This window comes from Triticum dicoccoides, chromosome 6A, assembly GCF_002162155.2.
Source record: "Triticum dicoccoides isolate Atlit2015 ecotype Zavitan chromosome 6A, WEW_v2.0, whole genome shotgun sequence".
NCBI lineage: Eukaryota > Viridiplantae > Streptophyta > Magnoliopsida > Poales > Poaceae > Triticum > Triticum dicoccoides.
Window position 1 is genome coordinate 306,011,563 of NC_041390.1, and position 15,998 is coordinate 306,027,560.

The 15,998-nt window shown below is 41.5% G+C and overlaps 1 protein-coding gene across 3 annotated transcripts in view; it reads left to right on the forward strand.

Annotated features, from left to right (window-relative positions):
• LOC119316813 overlaps window positions 1-15,998 on the forward strand; it is a 39,563-nt gene that overhangs the window by 11,705 nt on the left and 11,860 nt on the right. For 2 of the 3 annotated variants that reach the window (XM_037591203.1, XM_037591204.1), the window contains exons 2-12: window positions 2,497-2,606; window positions 3,411-3,473; window positions 3,560-3,740; window positions 3,838-3,942; window positions 4,012-4,142; window positions 4,271-4,832; window positions 5,864-5,929; window positions 10,685-10,761; window positions 11,371-11,652; window positions 12,876-13,188; window positions 13,271-13,420. In XM_037591203.1, coding sequence (XP_037447100.1) covers window positions 2,497-2,606; window positions 3,411-3,473; window positions 3,560-3,740; window positions 3,838-3,942; window positions 4,012-4,142; window positions 4,271-4,832; window positions 5,864-5,929; window positions 10,685-10,761; window positions 11,371-11,652; window positions 12,876-13,188; window positions 13,271-13,420 — 2,040 coding nt within the window. The remainder of the gene's footprint in view (window positions 1-2,496; window positions 2,607-3,410; window positions 3,474-3,559; window positions 3,741-3,837; window positions 3,943-4,011; window positions 4,143-4,270; window positions 4,833-5,863; window positions 5,930-10,684; window positions 10,762-11,370; window positions 11,653-12,875; window positions 13,189-13,270; window positions 13,421-15,998) is intronic. The other variant, XM_037591205.1, reaches the window with a different exon arrangement.

Here is a 15,998-nt window from a genome sequence, read left to right on the forward strand (position 1 = left end):
AGGGGGGGAGGGAGGGAGCTTGAGAGAGCTTGAGAGAGCTTGCAGGACTTACGCGAAGATTGTAGAAGCGATCAGAGAGAGGGAGGGCAAGCTGGGAGCAGTTTGCAGCCGGTGAGCCTCGAGAGTGGGTCGGGGAACATGCGCGGTTAAGCAAGGTGTTGGATTGGGGGAGGCGATGGATGCGTCGATAGCTTCTCTACCCTTGGAACCGCCTCCCCTCTCTAGGCGCAAAAAAAAAGGAACCGCCTCCCCTTCTTTTTTTTCTTCAGGAAAACGCAGAGGACTTGCGTTTCATTGCATTGGTAAGATAGAGAGTTATTTACAATCCTCCTAAGAGGCAAAGTTCATGCCGGAGCAGAAGAAACTAGTGTACATCCCAGGTGGTGGGTAAGATGACCCGTAAGCCACGAGCACCAGCTCGTGCCCATTGCTCGGCCTCGTCCTTGATCCTAGAGACCAGGACTGGGACAAGAGGTTGGGCATTGTCGAAGATGCATTCGTTGCGCTGCTTCCAAATCATCCACGGCGTTAGGAGGGCAATGGAGGCGAGACCCTTGCGCATCGGTGTAGGCGTGTTTTGCTTGGCGTGGAGCCACCAGTCCATGAGTCTCCTCCTGATTTGGCCCTGCGATTGTCATCCTTAGCCAAGCTAGGATCTCATGCCCCTGGCGAGCAGGCGAAGCGAGCCACGGAAGGCCACGAAGACCGCAATGCCCCCACACAATTGACACGCGAAACACCAAGTTTGAAACCGGCACGCCTTCCCCTGCGTCCTCCCAATGACCAGCGGGGTCCACCGCGCTATCAAAGCCTGGAGCGCCCACAGCTTCCTATTTCTTGGGAGCTTAGAGTTTGTAGTGATTAGGTGCAGAGTCCAGATTAGAATTTGTTTCAGAGTCAGATTGTTTTTCCTTTGAGTCGGCTTGTCAGCCAAACTATCCCTCGTATATATTGTGCTTCTAATAAAGCATCAGAATTCAGAGTAGTACTTTCTATTAGGCCTAGGGTAATTAGAGTTTGTTCCAGTTCCATTGAATCAAACATGATAGCAGCTCAAAGTTAACGATCCTTGAAAGATTATGTGTATTACACTATTATGTAGCCTAGCTTTTAGCAAATTCCAACGTGTGATTTTTTTTCCAGTAACATGCCCCATATGAGACCAAGAAAGCTCCAAGCCTGTATCAACTTTGACTAAAGAGCTGCCAAATAACAAGTGCTGTTAATCATCTAAATGACCTGAGTGACAAAGGGCTCATAGTTAAGATTCCGCGAAGTGCTTCCTCATTATAAGTTTCACGTTGAGTTATCATGCAACGTAATTCATGGAAATGAAATGCTTAAGTGTGCAGTTCATCCATATCCATATGCATGAGGACATTCTCCCTTTCCAAAAAGGAAATGCCAATTCTCCTCAGAATCTGATAAAAAATTATACACTTGGTCCGTTGGAATTCAGGCGATTACCAAATTTATGTGAAGTTATCTTTACTCTAAATACTTTATTCCAGACACCTTACCATCTAATTCTTGAAACTGATCCAAGCCAATCTAGACAAAGGAAGCAAGAATGCACTTTCCATTTCCAGCAAGTTTAAATATCTGTATACTTTGATGTGTTTTGGAGTTACCCATTGGAGTATAGAACCCTTCCAAAGGTCTGACTAAACAATAATAGAAGAGTCATCGCCAAAGTTTGGACCTGCAATACCTCTAAAAAGATCTAATTGCCTAAGTACATCTATGATCTGTCCACCAATACATACCTTTACTACTCTAGCAGCATGAGGAACATACATTTATAATATTTCTTCATAGAAAATCTACCGCAAGAATATCTTGTTTGTTGTAGAACTTGTGAGGTTAAGCATAAGTACCTGATTTGGCCTTCTTAAATTGGTTATTGCTTGACGAGCTGCTAAGAACTGAAGACTCCACTTCCGGAGGAAAGCTCTTCTAGTTAGTCTCACCCATAAAGTACACAACTTGCTATTCTCTATGGCCTTAATGCCTTATGTAATTCTGTAGAGCATGTGCTCTGGATATTCTCAGTGTCTCTGCAGAAATAGTTAGGTGAGGTGAAAAAAGACCTGCATTGGATGACAGAGCATTAGTCCTGGGCCGCCTGGCACATTTGCCCATCATGATTATGTTAATCCCCTCACCTCTTTTTTCTTAGAAAATGGAAGCTTTATTACCCCCGGCCTCTGCATCCTTAGATGCATATAGCCTACCTTATTACATTGTTTATTACAAAGAAAAGAAACTTGATCTCACCAAAAGAGGGCAAAGTCAAAAACATGAACCAACTATGACGATTCATGCCAAAGTCAAAAAATCTTCTCCCATTTGACATCTTCAATTCTTCTACTTGTAAAAGCTGACGAAGGGGTCGATGTTGCCCAGCTCAGCAGTAGCATCAATAACTGTTCCTTTTTTTTTATAAAGTTCAGTTCATTTTCTTATGTTACTCTGTCACCTTTTTGTGCATGGCAGAGGCCTGTTTCTGAGATGATGAGATATATCAATAAGTTCAAATCTGATTTTGGTGGAAACATTATTTCACTTGAGCGTGTTCAGCCATCCTTGGACCATGTACCACATCGGTAAGCTGTAAGCTAAACTTCACACTTTTTTTTTGCCAACATTATGGGCGTTCCTTCTCGATAAACCTTTCTAATCAAGCATTAAGCTAAAATACGATGCAACTATGCTTGAGTAAGTCTCTAGTTGTTCAAGTAATCATGTGCTGTTCTTGCTTTGCGTAACCTCTTTTCACGCCATTCACATTTCATGGAGAATGAGCCTTCCCTGGAATGATGTGGATTGTGGTACAGTCTTAACAATGCTATAGTAAGGTTCTCAGAATTCCATTTTTAGTGCCGATTCCCCCTTTGCTCTGAATATGGAGTGGACCAGCCATGTGAAATAGGATTAATTCCAACATTACCAGGCTGGAATTCGTTCTTGATTAACACAGTTTTGGTGCCGATCTTTACGACTTCTCTGCGTTGTTAAAGAGTATTTGCATGGCACCCTATATATTGCTATGGTGACATGGCCTAAGATAAATTCACTTAATGAGAGAACCATATGAGGTAGAATTTCACTCATCTTTAATCAGCAAATTATCCAGATACATTGCATATGACCCCCGATATATCTGAAACCAGAAACAAACGCTTTCAAGATTTTTTTTCTGTCCGGCGCCACTGAGCAGAATCTTTAGGACAGTTGATGTAGGGTGGAACCCTAATTGGTGATCTTTTCACACTTGGAGGGGGAAAGAGAGCAAATCAAAGAGGAACACATGAAGAACTCTCAAATAGACAAGATCCAATCACACATATGCTAAATCTTCTCATGCTATTGCTGCTTTTTTTTATCTATTTGTTGGTGAAATCATGTAGATATCTTTTAGCGGAGGCTGGTGACACTCTATTTGCTACATTTATCGGCACAAACCAATACAAGTAAGCTTATTTTTTGGGAACTTAAAAGTATGAAAAGTTTGCTGCGTTTACAATTGCATCAAGTTCTCCCATATTTTTGTTTCTAGAGATATTATTGCTGATGTGAATATACTCCAAGGAACCATATTTCACGAGGATACAGCTCAGGATTTAGCTGATGCTATTGACTCTGAGCAGAACAGCGACCAATTTGGTGAAGAAAACATTGGGGTATCCTGTCGAGAAAAACCAAAACAGTTCGGCAAATCAAAACCTGCTGCACACCGAGTATGCGTTAGCTGCAATTTTTGTTCGAAAAAAATTCTTGTCTTTTCTAGGAACTGATTCAGCGCTATTATGACTTTTAACGCAATAATTCATGTAGGGTTTTTTAGCTCGTGCTAAGGGAATCCCAGCACTGGAGCTATACAAACTTGCACAGAAAAAGAACAGAAAACTTGTTCTTTGTGGTCATTCGCTTGGCGGAGCGGTAGGCAATGCCTAACTTGCATTATCTTACCCTTTTTTTATTACTCATGTGTCACAAACTGTATTACAGGTAGCTGCTTTGGCTACTCTTGCTATATTAAGAGTACTATCCTTGTCGTCTCCAACTAAAGAGGCTAACAGGCTTCAGGTGAAGTGTATCACGTTTTCTCAGCCACCTGTTGGGAATGCTGCATTAAGAGAGTAAGTTTGGTTAGAATGGGCATAATGTGCTACTTGACAGGGTGGTGTAATATCGTAAATATACTTTACTTTATTTTATTTTAATTATTGTGAACCAATTCTTAATTGCTCCTCTTTTCATGCATTAGTTATGTTCATCGAAGAGGATGGCAATACTACTTCAAATCGTACTGTATTCCAGAGGATGTGGTGCCCCGTATTCTGTCACCTGCGTACTTTCATCACTACAATGCCCAAACACCCGAAGCATCTTTTGCAAATAGAGTGGATGCAAGATCAGAAGAAAATAAGAAAACAAGCACCGAAGGTGCCATGGATAACAATAGGGAACAACTTGTTCTTGGTGTTGGCCCTGTTCAAAAGTCACTCTGGAGACTCTCAAAGCTTGTTCCCGTTGAAGGAGTGCGGAAGAGTTTAAGTGTACTTAAAAAACAAGCAAATATTTTTGAAAAGGCATCCACACAGTTGGATAGTTATTTGCAATCGAAGGTTGATGAATCGGAAGAAGAGCCGTGGTCTCTTGAAATTCAGGAAGGTTCAGAAGGGATTGCTCTTACCCCTTTATCTGACAATCATGGAGGGACCACTGAAGAAAACAATAGGACTGAAAAAATTAATTCATCTAAAGTTGGATGTTCCAAGCGGTGGAGTAGAGTGCCTTCTTTGCCTTCATATATACCATTTGGTGAGGTCAGTATTATCCTTCTGATTTATTACTCCCGTGTCTGGCTCTTATTTGTAGCTACTATTGGCAGCATATCCAGTGTCCCTTTATGTCACATGGTATGGTTACCGCGACACTCTTTTATGCATATCACACCTGTACATGGCAAATCTTTTGTTACACTGTAATCTTTACCAGCATGATTTTCTCAAACTGTTCTTAACCTATCAGGCCATTGCTAAACAGCTACAACTTGTTTAGAAGAATATTCCTACTTCTTGTGTATGTTAGCTCTGTCTCTAGTTCTAAACTTTGCCACAATACATATTCTCTGATTATTATTTGCTTTTCTTCCACATTTGAAATATTTGCATTTGTTATTTGTTATTATTTACCTCGCAAAACATGTGTAGTCTTAGACTTGCCCAATGCTTAAAATTGAATGAATGATGATGCCTGTTTTGATCGGAACATTCTTGTTTATTGACTAACCTGGTATATCAATTCATTGTAAGCTTGCATGCATGTGGTTCCATGAGCATTGAATAATTATGGAAGGATCTAGTACTGACATAACCTTATTTTCCTATTTACTGTGAAGTACTCCCTCTGTCCCAAAATAAGTGTCTTGAGTTTGGTACAAATTTGTACTAGAGCTAGTACAAAGTTGAGACACTTATTTTGGGACGGAGGGAGTAGTACATAAAAAGTGAACAATAATATTCTTCTTTGCTTTGTTGAGAGGGATCCGCCTCTTTATATAGTAGACAAGACTTGAGTGACAATCCAGTAAGTCTATACCAACTCTTATATGAGCTCTAACCTGACTAGACTATTTCCTAATAAAGTTGCTTAATCTACCACGACTCTAATTAAGGGATAACACTCCATGTTTGATGGGCTGGCCAACATAACATCTCGCCGTATTTCGTAGCTCTTTGAGCTTCGCAAGTCGGATGGGGACAACGTGCCTTGCGGTTGATTGTTCCTCCCTTATCAGGTTATCATGAGCTTCCACTTCTATTAATGACAATGATTATTGTTTTACGTTTTCCAGCTTTACCTGTTGGGAGATTCATCAGTTACTACACTTTCAGATTCAGAATACTCGAAGATGACGTCGGTATGAACTTTTAGTTTCAGTCTCGTCACCTTCTGAAATAAAATGTACAGCTAATAAATATATGTTTTTTTATCACAAGAAACATGTATAATTTTTTAAGATAATGGAAGCTTTTATTACCCCTGGCCTCTGCATCATAGATGCATGCAATCACACTTATTAGAGAGTTTATTACATCATCAAGAAAAAATGATCTCGACTACTACCTCCATCCGCTTTTATTGAGCCGGAGAGCCACGATACCAAGTTCGGATTTACTAGGTCGTTGCCTCAATGTTCTTTTGCTTCGTTTAATTTTCTGATAGAATTAACTGGGAGACGTACGCTTCGCTTCGAATAACGAAAAGGCTGGCGCCTTCATTGGCCACACATGGGCTTTGCATGCGCACACGAAGCCTCATGAGCGGGCGAACGCAGCCGTTGGCGAAACTCCTGATTCTGCCGGCCGGGATTAATTAGCGCCAATTAGTGATGGGGTAATTAATAACGCCTAAATCCTTTCAATTTTGCTGGCTGGCTCTTTAAACCTAGACGCAGGGACTAAAAAGATGAGACCAAAACATCCAGACCAATCACCACCAAAAGATTTAGACCACCAAGCAAGACTACATCCAAATCAAGACATAAATTCCCTGGTAATCCATTCGAGCTACTTGGCGCCAAGCTCCATCAGCTCCTTGCACTACTCCATTTGTAAGAATGCCCATGACCGCAACCAACTGGTACACGAGAATAGGACCTTCATACATAGTGAACTTTTGCTTGGAAGATCTATCACATAAGCATTATCGTTCATCTTTCTCTGAGTAGAGTAGGGCCCATACCTTCACCGCCTAATCTTCTCTTTAACACCTAAAGGCAGTCTTTCTTTTGAGAGGTAGACCATCACCTTGTCACATGTTGTCAACACGTGAATAGACTCAGAGGGGCAGCAACAATTTTTAGATAAATTGCGAAAGCCAGGATTTGAACTCAAGACCTCAGACTCTGATGCCATGTTAAGCTTCATGCACTAGCAAACACAACCAAAAGTACGAACTGATGGAAAGGGCTAGGCAGTCCACATATACACTTCAACATCACCGACATGGAATGATTTCCGCCTCCTTTTGCACTCAGTGAGTGGTTTATATTTCTGATTTTGTGCTTCCAAAACACTGCGAAATTCTTCATAATTTAGTGTAGTTATCTGCAAAGGACAATGTTGATTTTCTGTTTCCCCTTGATGGTAGCATCACCAAGTCCACCACATGTGTTTCCCTCGAAAAAAAAAAGTCCACCACATGTGTTTGAACTTTAGTGTAAACAATAGGAAAAGGACTCCTTCCTGTGGACCTATGCTTAGAGTTGTTGTAGGAGAACTCCGCGAAAGATAAAGCCAAATCCCATTGGCCCTTCCTTTCTCCACAAATGCAACAATCAGATTACCCAAAATTTTCTTCACCACTTCTGTTTGCCCATTTGTTTGTGGATTGACAGTGCTAGAAAATTTTAATTTAGTGTTGAATTGCTTCCACAAAGTGAGGCAAATTGCAGCAAGAAACTTGCTACAACGGTCTGAGACAATGGACCTTGGAACTCCATGAAGTCTGACCACTTCACGAAAGAAAAGATTTGCCACATGATGAACATCCGTTGTCTTGCAGCATGTAATGAAATGAGCCATTTTAGAGAATCTGTCAACGACCACAAACAGAACATCACTCCCTTGTCTGGTACTTGGCAAACCCAAGGCGAAGTCCATAGAAATATCCTCCCATGGAGCAACAGGAACATGCAAAGGCATGTATAACTTTGTGTTTAGGACTTGGCCTTTGCAGGTTTGACATATGGGGCACCATTGAACAAATTTTCCAGCATCTCTCTTTAGTTCTGTCCAATAATAACGAGCCTCTAGGTTAGCAATAGTCTTGTCACGTCCAACATGGCCATTAAGATCACTTGAATGGAGCTAACTTCTTGGGATGTACAAACGATCATTTTTTAAGAGATAGCCAACTTGCACCAGGTAGTCATCACCTAATGGCTGGCCACTGTTGTGCTGTACCCGAACATGGCCAAAGTTTTCGTCATCCTCATACAACTCCTTTATTTGGTCCATACCTGGAAGTTCAACCCTAATTCGTCCAAGGGGTATGGTATATATAGTCTAGGGGGTAGATGGGGATACATGGGCTGAAACCCTAGTCTCTGCACTTGGGCAGGTACCGGATGTCCGGCCCTCAAAAGAAGTCAAGAGACATGCACGACAACTCAAAGCATCGTTTCTCGCTTGGTTGCTCCAGATTTATGCACAATGAGATAATGTCACACCTGATGCGAATACATCAGTGGACTAGATAGGGGATGAGATTATATGGGCCAGAGCCCAGTGGGTGTAGTGGGCCGCTTGTGGCCAGCGTGTGTGTGTGTGAGGACTTGTACTTGGTGACCACAAACAAGACAGGAGGAAATGAAATACGATCTGAACTCTCTCATCCCCTTCCTTCCCCTGCTCACCTACCTGCTTCCTTCCTCACCCCGATCCCCTTTCCTGTAAACAATGCTGCCCATCTTGCAAGCATGCGATCGGCATGCTTTTGATTTCTAAAATGCTTTAAGGATTGATGGTCAGTGTAAACAATGAACCTTTTAGGCAGTAAATTGACTTCCCAAGGTTTTAAAGCTCTGAAACAACATACAATTCTTGCTGACAAGTGCTCCATTTCAGCCATGATTGGCTTAACTTTTCACTGAAGAAAGCAATGGGCTTCCTTTCTTGAGATAAAACAGCTCAAATGCCTACTTCACTTGCATCGCACTCCAACTGAAAAGTCTACTTGAAATCAGGTAGCACCAAAACAGGAGCTTGTGAGAGTTTTTGCTTGATCTCTAGCTTCAGCTGCTTCTGTCCATTGAAACTTTCCTTTCTTCAAGCACTCGGTAATTGGTGCCTTGATATTGCTGAAATTCTTCACAAATCGCCTATAAAAGGTTGTAGGGCCATGAAAACTTATTACCTCAGAAATGGTCTTCAGAGTTGGGCCATTCTCAAATTGCCTCAACCTTAGAATTGTGAAGGAGGCTATGTTTCCTTTCCTTGTACCCAAGTCTTATGTAATATATATACGCCCCATGGGCTATGCAACAGAGATAAGTTGCATCCATAACATGGTATCATGACCTCGATTCAGGGCGGGCCTAGCCTAAAGGTCAAACGCCCCGATCCGGTGACTCCCGCCCTCGATCCAGATCAGACCGGGCCTCCAGGTCAACGCCCCATCCATCCTGATCTGCTTCATTGCCGCCATTGTCCAACGTCCGCCAGCGTGGCCTGCGTGTTCCGCCAAAACATGAGCCATCCCCTGGCCAGCGTCTCCACCACCCCTGGTCAGCGCTCCCGTCACCTCCTGGATGGCGCAGCCCCAGCCACCTTCTGTTGCGTCGCACGGCTTACCCCGGTTGCTGCTGCTAGCACACGGTTCTGCCTGCTTGCCTTCTGCAGTCACACACCTCTCTCTTCTGCTGCTGGTTGCCTGCCGTGTGCTTGTTCCTGCTCGTCGTGGCCAAGTGCTGGCGCTGGCTGCTTAGCACTTGGGCTGCTCCTGGTTGATTCCTGCTGCTACAAGGTCAAAGACTATTACGTGTGGCTGCTGGATTTTGGTTTGGTTGCTTTGTTTCATCACCACACTCCATTGAAAAAAAAGAGTGAAAGAAAAAAAAAAGAGCAAAGAAAAGAGACAGAAAAAAAATGTTCTCGTTGAGTACGCATGTCCCTTGATGCCCGCTGCCTCTTGATGGTGTTTCTTACATTGACCCAATCTCACACATGCATCATCTCTCGGTGCTTACTGCTCGTCCGCATTCGATGTTGTTCCCTTCGGCGTCTTTTGCAGGCTGTGCTGGTCTCATGGTTTTCGTCAGTGGTGATGATCGCTCTACACCTACTTCTATAGGCCACACTTCAGCGACTCCTCTTGCGACCTCTGCACATGGTGATCATTGCTCTACATCGTCTCTCGTGCTTTTCATGGACTACGCCTCGTACACATGCCTTCCCTTAGCGCTTGGTGCTTGTCTGCATGTTACCTCGTCTCCTCCGTCTGCCTCTGCAGATGATACTTGTTATGCTACACCGCCTTATCTATCGGCTTCCACTCTTGCATCCATGATGGCTTGCACTTTCTTAGTGTGTGCTCCCTAGCTTCTACGTCTCTATATTTTTCGCTGCGTCCATCAAGTCCGTTGCTCTTCTGTTTTTCTCATGCCATGCAAGTCCACCATACCTTTGTCCGTCAGCCTTTTTTTGGTCCTTGTCCTTTATATTGGATTTTCGTGGCCGCTTTTTGCATTGTTGATCTACAACCATTCTCTTGCCGCCGAGCTTCTTTTGCGGCCGGTTTTCTTGGGCTATGATTTTGTGCACAATGCTTCATTCTCTTGATGTACCATCTTCTTTTGACAACCCTTCTTCTTTTTGATACTTATCTTGTATCTTCTACTGATGTGGTGTCTTCCTCTGATGCACCATCTTCTTTGTTATCTCCTTTAGCTTGACTCGACAGGTTTTGAAGACTTTTCATGCTACCACGACATTCTCAAGACGCCGATTTTGGATTATCATTTTTTTCCCGTGTTACACTTTTTCAAATGCAATGCTATTGCATACGCTTTGCATTTGAGGGTCTAACATGTATAGTTTGTCTTATCGTCTGACATATTGTCATATTGGATCTACTCATTTCTGTTGCTCTGTTATGGCAAAGGCATTTGCAGGTGCAGTCTGTTATAATGGAGTTAAGAGAGCGTCTTCAGTCACACTCGATGAAATCCTACAGAGCCCGCTTCCAAAAGTAAGATTTTTGATTGTGTTCAACAAGTACAAATTATCACCCAAAACTTTCATCACTCATTAGCCAACTCGAAGCCATACATGGTTTTTAGAAGAAAAAGGAAAAAGGAGGACAATTCTTTTTTGTGAAGGGATTAATATTTTGGAAGACAACAAAGGAAATGTGCATCATTTCATATCTTCTTTCTGCTGGAAAGCCTTTGTTTCTCATAAAGGGCTGTATAAAGTATTCTTTATTCCACACAGTTTGTAGGCAAAATAATGATAAGTAGGTCTGCCAAGACTAGTGGCAAAATAATGATAATTAGGATTGATGGTCAGTGTAAACAATGAACGTTCCTTGTATCAACTAAGTCTGAAACTACATTTAGCTTAACACATGCGGTCAAAAATTCATTCATTGCATTAATTTAGTCGGATAAAATTTCAAAGCTGATATTATTATGTTCGCAACAATGGCTTCACCTTTTCAAATTTAGCTTTCCTTGCTTAGGATTTCTGGTGTAGCATGGGAAGCATTTGTTTATCTGCATTTTTACTTTTTTAGTCAGTTATTGCTCTCAAAAGACCACTCAGCACTAAAAGTTGTCATCTGTATGACTTTATGCAGAATGTATCATGTGTGCATGTGTGCAAATGCCCCCCTTTTTACGGGCATCGAGCAACTACAACAATTTTCGCATCTACAACAGCTACTTGGTCTGACAGCTACTGATTCTGTTGAACTTGGTCACATTGTGGAGCCTCCTGCCATTAGAACTGCGACTTCTATTCTTCCTCTTGGATGGACTGGCCTTCCTGGTGACAAAAGTGCTGAACCGCTGAAAGTAGATATAATTGGACATGGTCTGCATATGTGCACTCTTTTCCAGGCTCAGATAAATGGAAGCTGGTATGTTTTGGCCTGGGCCAGATCTGTACAAGTTTATGAGCTCAGCAAAATCGATTTTACTTGATCAAGCATTGTAGACTTGCAGTTGGTTTTTTCCTATATGCTTTTTTCACATGTTCGTCTAGAACTGTGTTGCCTTGCATCTTATGATACACCATTTTTTTAGCTAAAAAGAATGTTAACGTCATAATACTCTGAATGCAAGTTATTGGAAACTAGCAATCAACTAACTCGGTATCGAATGGGGGCAAAACCAGCATGTTTTGTATAAGAAAGAATGAAAGGTAAGGAATCAGTCAAACATTAAAGTGATAATCACCAAATCATACCAGTTTGGTCCCTGAAGTTTAAAATGGGCATGCTAGTCCTTTGAGGCTTAACAACCGATGAAGGACATCCATCTGATGGCATGTCTCACAGCGTGTTCATGCCATGTCGGGCTCTCCTTAAGGTTGTTGATTCATTGCTTGATCTGCATCTTTTTTTGATGTTTTCTTGAGCTGTTTCGTGCTTGATCCTTAGTTGATACATGGAACATTCAAATTCCCTGATAAAAAATTAATGATGCGTTTCAAGAATGTCGCAATGTAGAGCCTAGAGAAAGGGGCAAATTGGCCTTTTCCTGTGTGACTGTTGACAGGGGAGGGATCTGAGAGAGAAACGGTGCTGACAGAGCATTGACATGTCACCCCAGTGGTGTCTTTGACTCACAGACCAAAATGTCCGTTTTTAAACTTCAAGAGCAAAAATGAGGGACCAATCCAGTCATTAACCAAACATTAAATGCATCCTTATTGTTTTATATACCTTTTTAAGAAGTTGGAACATCACATGTAACATTTAGCACCCAAAAGTAACTGTAACTTTGATAGTAGTTCACATAGCCAATATGTTGCTTCATCTCTTAGCTGAAAAACAACTATGGAGTATCAAATATCTTCAACATTTTAATTGGGTATGGTTTGCAGCATAAGAATGCCTCTTGGTAAAACTATACATGCTATCTGCAAATACATCTTCTATATGGAAGCAAATCATATAATTATGGTTGCATAATAATAATGTTTTGTTGAAGAAACATTTTCTATGTCTGCATGCTGTACTTGATCAATAAGTTCCCCTGTGAAAAAAGTTTTGTTCTTTCAGATTGTGCTTTTAGGGCGTGTCAATTTCTTAGTAGTTTGCATGTATTCCCTTGTTTAATCAAAAGTATCCATATGCAGGTATTCAACGGCCGTTGAAACCCTACCATCAACGACATCATATTCATTGAATCAGGAGGTGCAACCTACATTGCAAAAAATGCGGATTTTAGTTGGACGTCCACTAAAGCAGCCTCCAAATTACACTAGTGAGGACTTTATGGTTCCTGTGGTCACAGGTGCTATGAATCCAGATTATGGAGTTGAGCCCTTTGAAGATAAAGGTTGTTGCAAGGGTTTGAATGAAGTTATTATATATGGTACCTGTGATTTTGTAACAATATGTAAAGAGGTCTATGTTAGGACCCGGAGAGTGCGATTGCTTGGACTAGAGGTACTTCCATATCTTTGGGTGTGTGATTATTTTCTTATGTTCCATGGAAATACTAAACTTGGACGTATATTTATGCATGTAGGGCGCGGGTAAAACTTCCTTAATAAAAGCAATGTTAGGGCAACTTAAAGAAAGAAACAATGCAGTCCTTGAGTGCATACATGTAGACTTGCATGGCAAGGCAGTATCAAATGGATTGTGCTACTTAGATTCGGCAACAGTGAAGTTGCAGGTAATGCTGTTATTTTTTGCTCTTTGCTCACCAGTTTTAGAATGCAATTCTATACCTTTTCTTTTTTGCGGGGAGAATGCAATTCTATACAGTATTATGAAAGCCATATATTTGATAATAACTACCTCTGGTTTTGTTTACTTGACATTCTTGATCTTTCATGGTGTCCAAAGTTAAATTGACTGTTGGTCCTGTTGTTTTGGAGATAAGTAGTTTGAGTACTATAAGTTATGTTTAAACATATAGATTTAGTACTTGGATAATCATATGTGCAAACCTATCTCCCTTCTTAATCTTCTCTCCTACTTAAAAAGAAAATAATGTTCCCTGTTGCGCTCTTCCGTCGCCACCCCTATCCCCATGAGCGATTTTTATCGCACACCCATGCTTTATTTTGTCAGTCAACTAACCCACCTGGTTTTATGGCAAAATAAAAACCTTAAAACCTCCCGGTAAGGCGCAGGGGGGGGGGGGTCCCCTCCCGATCGGCTTCGATTTAGTACTTAGACTCATAATCCATGGACCCACATCATCTTGATGGCGATCTTTGGTAGGACCACTTAGAAACCCATTTAGGCTTCTCTTTGGTAGGACCACCTCATCTTGACTTGTTGTCACCTTCTCCTTCCGCTTGAAGCTTTGTGGATCATGATTGTAAAGCCCCAGGAGCGGCACTTTCCAGATCTAGAACCTTCACTAGCATCCGCATAGTATCGACCCAGGACGCCCACGAAACACAACGTGCATGTTACAACATACACACCATGTGGGTTGAACGGTAGGTATCACAACACATTTGCATAACAGATCCACAACAACATATATACACAACAACTCCGAAGATTCAAATTTAACAACGAACACAATATGAAGGTCTCATGACCAAGATACATCTCACGATGGAAGCAGCGGAATATACTTCCAACAGGTAAAGCATAGCAAATGCCTTAAGAAGGCTTAAAGAAAAGCAAATGTCCTCCATATCCCTGCCTAGGCCACTGTCTGGGGGATAACCATAGCTAACGTCGTCCTTCACCAAGAGATTTACCTGCTCCCAAATGCTACTATCTAATTTGCAACATCTGGGTCAAAAGAGTAAATAAAGCAAGGTGAGTACTCAACTGTGCTCGCAAGACTTACATCAGATGTATGTACACATGCAACACTCATGGGAAAAGGGGTATATGGTTTCAAGCGGCAATAGGCATTAGCATCCTATGGAGACACGCTATAACTTTCGTCTATCCAAGATGAGGTAAGAGAGCGTATACAAGGGAAAGGAGCGTTAGATCAACTACTCTACTCACCTATCTAACTGCGAACATAACACTGCCTTGCAATATTACAAGCAGGCATAGTCATGCTGAGAATGGAAGTAAAGGCAATATAAGGGTGATAATTATCAGGCCATGCAATGGATAGGTAAAGAAGGCTCACTACATCATCGTTATACTAATGCAAAAACAAGGGAGAAACCAATAGAATGTGTTGGGAATGGACAAGGAGGTTTTGCTTCCCTGGAAGCCATGCTTGGTATATTCTCAGACCTTGCATCGTTCCTCACAACATCTTCGGATCCTAACCGAGAAGAAGCAGAAACTCTAGGAAAGCGCAAAGGATGCATTTTACTACCACGTGGAAGATCGAGCATGCTCATGATATGCAATGCATGACATGGCAAGTGTTGATGCTTGAAAGATCCAATTCAATTATTAAACAAGTGAAGTGAAGTATGATTTGTAACTAAGATGCAATTGAACTAAACTCCACATTTAACTTAGGTGTTAACTTGTATCAGCTAAACAATTTTAAATGTGGTTAGCATGGCATATGATTGTGTTTCTGTTAAACTAAGGCTAGACTAGTCAAATTAAATGGAGTAGAACCACAAATATAGCACTTCCTAACAAACTCCATATTAAAAGAAAGGCTTTAATTATGGTTGAACCCTAAATGTAATTTTGGAAATGATTAACATGCCTCATAATGCTATATTAAAAATCTACACTTTTTCTTGTCAATTTGGATATATTCTACCTAATTTTGTAAGCTAGGGATAATTAGTTTGGAATTTATGAATATAAAAAAAATCATTAATGTTATTTAAATGAATATATGAATTTAAAATGCTCAAACGTGAATGCAGATGACATATCTGAATTCTACACAGTTATTTATCAAAATAGACATATTATTTGCCTTATTCTGATTTAAAGAGAATTAAATATGAATTATAGAGAAGTTTATATGAGTTTCTGGAATTTATAATTCAAATCTATTTGAATTATAATTCCCAGAACAATTTACAGACCCAGAGACTAGCCGCAGAGACTGCCAGGTGGGGCCAAGGGTGTTATACTGTGCAGTGACACGGCAGGGGGGCCACGTGATTTTGTCATGCAAGTGTGGGCTAGCCCATGAGGCTGACCGGTGGAATAGGGGGGCCCACGTGCCAGGGCTATGGGTTTGATGATTTTTATCACTGAAGGGGTGCCGGCTAGAGTCACTAATGGGTGGGACCCATCCATGCCACGTAGGCAAGTCAGATGTGGCCCTAGGGCCCATGTGTCAGTGACTG